Source organism: Hypomesus nipponensis, chromosome 24, assembly GCF_054491055.1.
Source record: "Hypomesus nipponensis isolate SF chromosome 24, ASM5449105v1, whole genome shotgun sequence".
In the NCBI taxonomy this organism is placed as follows: domain Eukaryota; kingdom Metazoa; phylum Chordata; class Actinopteri; order Osmeriformes; family Osmeridae; genus Hypomesus; species Hypomesus nipponensis.
The window spans coordinates 7245001-7255000 of NC_140384.1; the positions used below are offsets into that span (position 1 = coordinate 7245001).

Here is a 10000-nt window from a genome sequence, read left to right on the forward strand (position 1 = left end):
CTGATTCAAATAAACTGGCGGAAAATCGATGAACTGTGTGTGACAATGCGTGTGGCTGCTGTAGTTGTGACTTTGTTTACCCGGTCTCCAGATGGGGGCGTGCTCCACGTTGCCGTGGGAACCGCCTTTCTCCCGGTCCCGGTCTCTATCCCGATCTCTCTCCCTCTCTCTCTCCCTCTCTCGCTCCCTCTCGCGGTCTCTCTCCCGGTCCCTCTCGCGCTCCCTCTCCCTCTCGCGGTCGCGGTCTCTCTCCCGGTCGCGGTCGCGCTCGCGGTCTCTCTCCCTCTCCCGCTCAGCAGAAGAGGGCGTGGCCTGCATCTTGCTCATGTGCGAGGGCCCGACTACACAGCACACACACACACACACCCAGAGGTGAGTCACACAGCACCCACACAGGCCAGCTTGGAGCCCCAGCAGGGTGGGGTGAGGGAGGGAGGGGAGGCGTACCTGGAGAGATGGGGGAGGTGGTGTAGGGCCTGCTGGGGAAGGCCCCGGTGGTCCCTGGGATGTAGGTGATGCGGTCCATGGTCGAGCCAGTGGCCCCTGCGGAGGGAGGGACCAGGACAGGTAAGTGCACCTGAGACAGATCGATGATCCCTGGGGAGGAGAAGGGACACAGGTTGGGTAAAGACGACACATCTCACTGGTGCTCTGGAAGTCTGGAGGAGGGCAGTGTGTGCGTTCGTGTATCCCAGCTCAGGCGGAGCGCGGTTCTCCCCCAGAGTGTGTCTCACCGCGCGGGGCTGCAGAGTACTGCAGCGGCAGGGGCTGGTCTCGGGGGGAGAGGCCCCTCAGGAGGTCGGTGCGCTGGGCTGCCATGGCCGCCGCCGCCGGCCACTGGTGCATCTGCTGCGAGGTGATGTAATCGTTGAGGAGGGTCTGCCGGTTCTCCAGGGCGGCCGTGTCGGGGAAGCCCCTGATCAGGTAGGGGTAGGGGTGGGGGTAGGCCGGGTTGGGGGTCAGGTGACGGGGCAGGTAGTAGGCAGCTGGAGGAGAGAGGAGAGGGGGGAGAGGGGGGTGAGAACTGGTCCTCTCGCCTGTGGGGCTGTACAGAGTGTGGTTGCCGGGAGCTACCTGGGTCGATGGGGATGCCCCGGGGCAGGGAGGAGGGGTCGAAGGCCAGGGGGATGGGCCCGCGGTACACCTCCGCAGCGCCCAGACCCTGCAGCAGGCGCTCGTACGACGCCAGCGACGCCTGTTGCTCGGCGACCGAAGGCAGGGGCGACTTGGTGGCGCTCATCTCTCGCGGCGTGGGCGTGGCCTTGCGCTCCTGAGGCTGGTTCTTATTGGATCCTGGGGGGAAGACGACTTCAGTTACGGAGCGTGTTTCATTCCTCAACACAACAGCCTTGTTTGTAACAGGTTAGGCAGCGTGTGTGGGTCTGAGTGTGTGTGTGTGTGTGTGTGTGTGGGGGGGTACGACCTACCCTCATGCTGGCGCTGGCCTCCCTCCCTGGACAGGGGGGACCCTCGGTGAGAGGGCCCCGGGTAGGGGGCCCTGAGGGGGCCCTTGTGCTCCTCGTAGCCCCCTGGGCTGTGGTGGGCCTTGCCCCCCTGCTCAGGCCCCATGGTGAGGGGAGAGGAGCGGGCCATGGAGCTGGCCGTGCTGACCACGGCGCTGGGGCGGCCCTTGGGGCCCTCGTCGTAGCGGCCCCGCTCGGGGCGCATGTCCAGGTGCGGCGGGGGGCCGTGGTAGGAGCGCGGGGAGCTGGCGATGATGGAGCGCACGTCGTGGCGCTTCCCCGAACCCACCGCCTCCTGCTTCATGGGAGGGCCCTGCGAGGAGGGCGCACAACCACCCTGAATAACTACATTACCCACAATGCCTCATGCGAGGGCCCCGAGAAAAGAGTGTACAATCACCCCAAATAACTACATTACCCATACTGCCTCCTGCTTGATGAGAATGCCCTGAGAGAAGGGCATACAATCACCCCCAAATAACTACATGACCCATACTGCCTCGCTGTAACACAGCCAAATGTCATGGATTGTCTTGAGACACTTGAGCGGAGGAGAGTGAGAGAGGCAGCTCACCTGGGTCAAGATGCCGTCCTTGCCAGGCTTGGCCATCATCAGGCCGTCGGAGCCCAGCTGCCGGAGCTCCTCCCGGGGGATGAGGTGGATGGAGCGACCCCCCTCCTTCACCGTGGGCACCATGGCGTCCCGGCCCTTCATGGCCTCCTGCATGGAGCCCGGCCGGGGCGGGGGCGACGGCTCCCTCTTCATGTGCTTGGGCTCCCTCCGGAGGTAGCCGTCCTGCGGGTCCAGGTGACGAGGTATACCTGGGGAGCGAGGGGGTGGGGGGAGACAGGTAGCAGAATAAGCAGCAGTGCTGTCTCTCGTCCAATCACCTTCCAGAGCCCTGGAAGCTGGTGTCGGAGCCAGGAGGGCTTCTCTACCTTGGGAGATGGACCCGCGGATGTGGTGGGCGTCCTTGAAGGGGTGTGAGCTGTCTCTCTCGTGGGGCATAGCTCTGCCTATCAGCCCTGGCACGGGAGGGAGGGAGGGGGAGACAAAAAGAGACACAAGATAAGCCAGCGCAACACCAGGTGGAGCCTGTGGAGGTCTGAGGTGTGTGGGGTCTCCTGGGCAACACCAGGTGGAGCCTGTGGAGGTCTGAGGTGTGTGGGGTCTCCTGGGCAACACCAGGTGGAGCCTGTGGAGGTCTGAGGTGTGTGGGGTCTCCTGGGCTCACCCTCGCAGGTGGCGGCTGACAGGGAGTCCCTCATGGGCAGGCCCCTGGAGATGCCCCCCTCCATGACGTCGTAGGGCCGCTTCAGCCCCACCAGCTCCCGCTCCGGCTGCCCCGGCCCGCGGCTGCCCTCGTCCTTGGGGTTCTGGGAGGCGGAGCCTGAGGAGGACACAAGGAGACAGGGAGGAGGATGAGGGTGGATGCCCCCCCCTCTAGAAACCACCTGCTATGGCTGGGAGGGGAGGGGGGGACCAGCCGGAGAGCTACTCACGGTCGTAGGTGAGGATGTGCCCGCTGAGACCCTCGTACACCACGTGGCCCTTGGACATGGCCTCGTCCCGCTCCCGCTCGGCGCGGCTGGAGCCGTCCTCGGCGATGAGGCGGGTGATGGTGCCCTTGTACAGGACGTCTGCGGGGGTGCCCTGTGGAGGGGGAGGAGGGGGAGATGTTGAGTCGACCGGACAGGACCCCGGGTGTGCCACGGCGGATTCGATCAGCGACGCACTTTGAAACCTGAGAGAGCTCGACGGTGACGGCTGCAGGAGAAGACTTGTGGTGGGGGGTGAGCTGCCACAGTTACATTCACCCACACAAACAACCAGCCCTGAAGACACACTCCGCGCCAAGCGGAAGCCTCTCAAACAGCACTTCACAAGCCCCTCTTGCTCCTAACAGCAGGTGACAGGGAGGGACTCAGAGTCCCATGCCTGGCTGGTGCAGGCCATGACTCACACATCCGCCGGCACTGCCTGCGAGAGCCCTGTTTACGTAAGCCTGCTGGGCGGCTGCTGAGTGTGTGTGTGTGTGTGCTCACAGGGACCAGAACCCAGGCCTGTGGCCTTGGTGTCTGGTGAGATGGAAGGGGGAGGGGGGGGAAGGGACATGTGGTGCCCTGGATCACATTTCCTGTGTGTTGATTACAGCTCTCGGCAGAGATAGGGGGCTGGCTGGTGAAGGTCAGGGGCCAGGCCTGAGGAGGAGGGGTGCAGTGGGGTGAGGAGGAGGGAGAGGAGGAGGAGGGAGGGGGTGGCTGTGGGATCAGGTGGCCCTGACCGAGGCAGCGCTCTTATCTCCCTAATCTACTCTCGTCATCAGGATGAGACCCATGCACCTGATGCAACACAGGCTTATCTACGTGTGTGTGTGTGTGTGTATTGAATGTGTGTACACACGCCGCGCGCGCACACACACGCACGCCTGACACACCGACGCACACGGCATACGATCCGCTCGGCAGTCAGCTCGACAAACAAACCGTGTGACCTCGGCACCAGCTCTGATTATATATGACCTCTGTCACTTTTCTCTCAGCTATCTATCTGGGCATATAACAGCCTCCCCCCCCGCCCCCTCCCTCCCGCCCGCCCTCCCTCCCTCCCACCTTCCTTCCCAGTTTCCAGGCCAGTTGGCTGAGGCCAGTTACAGAAGGCGTACGTATCGGTGACGGGGCTTAGCCAGCGCAGAGAGTAAACAGATAAATAAAGGAGAGAATGGACATGGCACGGTGTGTACCTGTTGCCAGGGAGACGTGGAGTACTCAGAGCTGTGGTTATATCACACCAGCTCCCACAGCAGGAGGAGGGACAGGAGGAGGAGCACGGGGAGGAGGAAGAACAGTAGGAGGAGGAGGAGGTGGAACAGGAGGAGGAGCAGGGGGAAAAAAAGGAGGAGCAGGTGGGACAGGAAGAGGAGTAGGGGGAGGAGAAGGAGCAGGAGGAGGAACAGAAGAGGAACAGGGGGAGGAGAAGGAGGAGGAGCAAGGGGAGGAACAGGATGAGGAACAGGAGGAGGAACACAGGGAGGAACAGGAGGAGGAACAGGGGGAGGAGCAGGGGAGGAGCAGGGGAGGAGCAGGGGAGGAAAAGGAGCAGGAGGAACAGGAGGAGGAACAGGAGGAGGAACAGAGGGAGGAGCAGGGGAGGAGCAGGGGAGGAAAAGGAGCAGGAGGAACAGGAGGAGGAAGAGGAGGAGGAACAGAGGGAGGAGCAGGGGAGGAACAGGGGAGGAACAGAGGAAGGAGCAGGGGAGGAACAGGGGAGGAGCAGGGGAGGAACAGGGGAGGAAAAGGAGCAGGAGGATCAGGAGGAGGAACAAAGGAAGGAGAAGGAACAAGAGGAGGAGCAGAAGGAGGAACAGGAGGAGAATTAGGAACAGGAAAAGAAAGGAGGAAGAGGAAGAGTAGGGAGGGAAGAGGAGGAAGAGGAGGAGTAGGGAGGGAAAAGGAGTAAGAGGAGGAGGAGGAAGAGGAGCAGGACACTGCAGCCCTAGCAGTTGGCCTCACTGTCCCTACCCTGCCTGGCGCATGAATGCTTCCACACGTTCCTGTTGCCCTCCGTTTCAGTCGAGATGTACAATCAACGACCCAGTGAGACTTTTAGGTGGAAGCTGATAGAGTCACAAGGTTCTGGAAGCAGGGCCACAGCCCCTGAGTCAGCCAGGCCAGGTCAACAGCCCACGCTAGCCTAGGTCAACAGCTCAGAATTAACTATGGAAGTCGCTTTGGATAAATGCGTCAGCTAAATGCATAAATGTAAATGCCAATGTAAACTAAGTCAACAGCCCAGGTAAATAGCCCAGGTTAGGTTACGCTACGACAACAACCTAGATCAGGCTTGGTCTACAGTCCAGGCTAGGCTAGGTTTACAGCCCACACAGGGCTAGGCTAGGCTAGGTCTACAGCCCAGACTAGGCTAGGTCCACAGCCCACGCTAGGCCAGGCTAGGTCTACAGGCCATGCTAGGCAAGGTCTACAGGCCAGGCTAGGCTAGGCTAGGTCAACAGCCCACGCTAGGCTAGGCTAGGTCTCCAGGCCACGCTAGGCTAGTTCCACAGCACAGTGTGCTTGATACAGTGGACAGGGCTTGGCTGCTGGTCTTACCTGAGTAATGGAGCCACCACGGTAGGAGATGGGGGACTCCTGGTGCATCCTGGTCCCTGGGATGCCCTTAGTGATGCTGCCTCCCTGAACAGCTGGCATGGACCCTGCACACCACACACACACACACACACACACACACACAGCGCCTTTAGAATAGCAATGGAGGGCAGCAGGGCACAGAAGCTTGTTTCAAAAAAAAGGACAAGTCACAGAGGGAGGAGGGGGGGGGGGTGAGGAGGAGGAGGGGTCAGGGGAGAGGAGACAGAGCCAGGCCCTGTGGCCGTCACCCACCGCGGCCTGCGGCTCCGTCGTGGGCGGCCCCCTGGGCGGACAGGTTCTCAGCCTGGGAGGACGAGCAGCGCGGGGACAGCTGCTCCTGCTTCACCACGGGGTAGGGCCCTGCATGGGGGGGGGGGGGGGGGGCAGAGGGGAGGGGGCGGGGCCAGAGGGGAGGGGCCAGAGAGAGAGAGAGAGAGAAAACACAGAGCATGTCAGCGTTGGTGTCCGGGACACCAGGGCTCTTGGAATTGAAGGTAGAGTTAAGAGGGCAACTCACCAGCAAACCAAGGCTGGGAGTGCTTCACCCACTCCAGACACTTGGACTCACCCACTTTCCTCTGATCCATCCAGGACAAGCCCAACGGCGTGGGGGGCATCTTCCCGTGGTCCATCCCATGTGCCGGACTATGCAGCTGCACTGGGGTGCCCTGCCGGAGCCAAACCCAGCGTTAGCATTGGATACGGGGGAGAAACCATCCTGCTCGTTTGGTTGGTGGTGGTGTTGTCATGTGCGAGTGTGTGTGTGTGTGTTAGGGGCGTGGAAGAGGCAGGGAGCAGCACCTGTGTGATGGAGCCCCCTGGTGGTTTGCTGGAGGAGATGAGAGGGGGAGGCTCCGGCATGTGGAGGGGCCGCACCGCCGCCAGCCGGGCTCCATCCTGTTGCAGGCCGGGGTGTCCTGCCTGCTGGAGGGCTGAGAGAGGGAGAGAGACACAGAGAGACACAGGGGGAGAGGGAGAGAGAGAGAGAGAGAGAGAGAGAGAGAGAGAGAGAGAGAGAGAGAGAGAGAGAGAGAGAGAAAGAGAGGGAGACAGAGAGACAGAGGGGGAGAGAGAGAGAGAGAGAGAGAGAGAGAGAGAGAGAGAGAGAGAGAGAGAGAGAGAGAGAGAGAGAGAGAGAGAGAGAGAGAGAGAGAGAGAGAGAGAGAGAGGACGTGATAATCATATCTAAACACAGGGGATAGAGGAATTGAAGAGTGATCAGTGAGAGAGTGAGGGGAGGGAAGAGCGAGTGTGAGAGGAGAAAGAGAGGGCAAAGAGAGAGACAGAGACAGAGAGAGATGGACAGAGAGAGAGTGAGACAGAGAGAGAGAGACATAGAGAAAGAGAGCGGTGCTTACTGGAGTTGTAGTGGAGCAGATGCTGCTGCTGTTCGTGGCTGAGCTTGGTGATGTCCCGGGGCGCCATTGGGAAGGGGGAGAGGACGGGCCGGCCCAGGGAGCCCCTCAGGTCCTCGGGGCCCAGCGCCTGCTTCTTGGCATCCCCGTGAGGAGAGAAGGCCCTGGACTTGTCTGTAACAACACAGCACACACACACACACACACACACTCTCTCTCAGGGCCCAGGGCACAACACTCAGCAGCTACAGACCCGTGGAAGCAAGCAGCCAGCTTGCGGCCAGTGTAAGCTCGTCCTCATCATCACCACCATCACCACCATCATCATCATCATCACCATGGTCACCATCATAGCCAGGCAGCATGGGCAGTCAGCCATCCAGAGCCAGCCCTCACTGGTGTTTAGAGGTCACACACACTGACAAACCCACTGCTGGTGTTAAGTGTGACACACACAGTCTGCAGAGGAAGTGAATTGAGCCGGTGTGTGGAGGAGAGGGGGTTATGATTAAGAGGGTGGAACTGGCGGGGAGGGGGGGGAAGGGGGGAAGGGGGGGGGGTGAACCTACGTAATCCGTGTAGTAGGGTCTGCAGCCACCGCTCGTTGCCCTCCAGTTCTGCAGGGACACAGACACACTGCAGCTGATCACATCCACACACACACACAGCCCCGCCCCCCCCCCCCCTCCCCCCAGCCCCCCGCACGCCTAGCAACAACACACTGCTACGCTCTCACTCAATAACACACACGCACACGCGCACACATCAACATCCTGGTCCACTGTGCTATATATATATATACACACCTCTGGCCCGGGTCAATAACAACAAGAGATTATCCGGTTAGTGATTACCGGGATACACGTGATGTGAAAAGAGCCCATGTCGAAACCCTTCACCCAATCAACTCTCCCCCAGCCTACAGTGAACAGTCGGGTGTCTAATCATGGAGGGGCCTTGCTCTCTGGACTGGAGGAAACACAGCGGCCCACATCCCAGCAGCGGCCATCCAGCGCCCACAGCAGAGCGCTGTGCGTTCACGCAGTCTTTACCTGGGGATCCGGGGGTGCTAACCCACTGTCACAGCAGTCGATAGAGGGAAGCCCTGTCACGCTGATCAGTACAGATACACCAGGGACCGTGTGAGGGGGGGGGGGGCTAGGGTGAGTGTGGAGGGGGGGGGGGGTATGACAGGAGGGGCAGCAGGGTAGGGAAAAGGGGTAAGGAGAGAGAGAGAGAGAGAGAGAGAGAGAGAGAGAGAGAGAGAGAGAGAGAGAGAGAGGGATAGAGAGAGAGAGAGAGAGAGAGAGAGGGAGAGAGAGAGAGAGAGGGAGAGAGACAGAGACAGAGAGACAGGGACAGAGAGACAAAGAGAGGGGGTTTGGGGACCGTATCCTCACCGTCCTTGTCGCTGGTGGAGGGGCTGCGAGGGCGGACGCGGGGGCTGCCCCCGAGGTGTGGGTCGCGGTCCCCCTGCGCTGGGTAGTGCTGCTGCTGCTGCTGCTGCTGGGCAGGCTGGCCCGCGTGCTGCTCCTTGCTCTGGGACGACTCCCCGTGGGCCATGGTAATCTGCTGCTGGTAGAGGGCCAGGGCGTGGGGGGGCAGCATGGGCTTCCCTCCCCCACCCCGCTGAACGCCCTGCCCCGACATGTCTGGCATCTGCACACACACACACACACACACACACACACACACATTAGAAATATGTACCTGGTGAAATAGTATACACACACACCGGTATGCCCTTCTAAACATCCATATCTAATCACCCTAACTCACTGGCTGTAACGTCCCCTCTCCCTCTCCCCTCATCTCCCCTAATGCCTGGCATCTTGTCCCTGCCCTCAGAGTCCATCGCTTGCCCTCCAGCTGGCCTGCTTATCAAATACAAATATGACTATAATCATGTTAGCGGCCAGGATGTTATGTGTGGCCATTATAGGGGTGATCTGCTACTGGACATACTTTTGTCATGTACCTACCCTGTCCACACACACACAGACACAGAGAGATAACTCACGATAGGTGGGATGGCAGCAGCCCTCTGTTTGAGCTGCTTCAGGTCCAGGGGTTTCTGCAGCGGAGAGGAAATGACTCCATCATGAGCATAGTTGAGCAGGCTGGGTCTGGGAGATGTCATCCTGCAGAGAGAGAGAGAGAGAGAGAGAGAGAGAGAGAGAGAGAGAGAGAGAGAGAGAGAGAGAGAGAGAGAGAGAGAGAGAGAGAGAGAGAGAGAGAGACAGACAGAGAAGAGAGAGGGAGAGAGAGAGAGAGGGAGAGAGAGAGAGAGAGAGAGAGAGAGAGAGGGAGAGAGAGAGAGAGAAGGGGGAGAGAGAGGGAGAGAGAGGAGATAGTGTGTCAGAGAGAGAGAGAGGGGAGGATAGATTAAAAAGGGGAAAAGCGAGAGAGAAGGAAAGAGAAAGGTAAGTAAAACACAGAGTTCTCCGTTGGGTGTCCTGCCAGTGGATGGACCACACATTCCTTAATATGGCCACAACCAGCCTCCTCTTATTTACTTTCCCCATAAACACAGACTGACCCTGGGCACAACCACACACTAGGAAAACACAGAGAGCAGAGCTTCTGATTGGGTTTCCATCCCTCTATCTTAACCACCCTTCCCCCACGCTCAGACGACGCTCACACACACACACAGAGAGCACATGCAGAAGAGATACAGACACACACACACACACACACAGACAGACAGACAGACAGACACCCATACACACACACACACAGGCACGCACACACCCTCTGTTTGCTTTGGCAGAGAGGGAAACATTTCCCCAAGCCCTGCCAATACATGCTGTCTGCTGTCATGGAAAAAACTGAACAAATACCCAACGAGCCCATCACCACTCCCCCAAGCCTTCAGCCCTGCAGCGACACACACACACACACACACACACACACACACACTGTGTCTGCAGCCACCTGCACGCGCACACACATTCAGGAGACACAAAAGGCAGTTGCTGTCGTAGTTGTGAATGCCATTGTGTTTCCCCTCACGGACAAATGACTTGCCAT

General features: G+C 59.8%; 1 protein-coding gene across 1 annotated transcript in view; it reads right to left on the reverse strand.

The window, feature by feature from the left end:
* The window catches only part of ncor2 (nuclear receptor corepressor 2), a 77240-nt gene that overhangs the window by 7103 nt on the left and 60137 nt on the right, over positions 1-10000 (reverse strand). The window contains 17 exon segments of the mRNA XM_084690875.1: positions 81-341; positions 448-597; positions 735-986; positions 1075-1293; positions 1428-1776; positions 2038-2285; positions 2403-2489; positions 2699-2854; positions 2967-3117; positions 5574-5677; positions 5865-5972; positions 6181-6280; positions 6414-6544; positions 6971-7141; positions 7537-7584; positions 8368-8626; positions 8988-9108. Coding sequence (XP_084547001.1) covers positions 81-341; positions 448-597; positions 735-986; positions 1075-1293; positions 1428-1776; positions 2038-2285; positions 2403-2489; positions 2699-2854; positions 2967-3117; positions 5574-5677; positions 5865-5972; positions 6181-6280; positions 6414-6544; positions 6971-7141; positions 7537-7584; positions 8368-8626; positions 8988-9108 — 2915 coding nt within the window.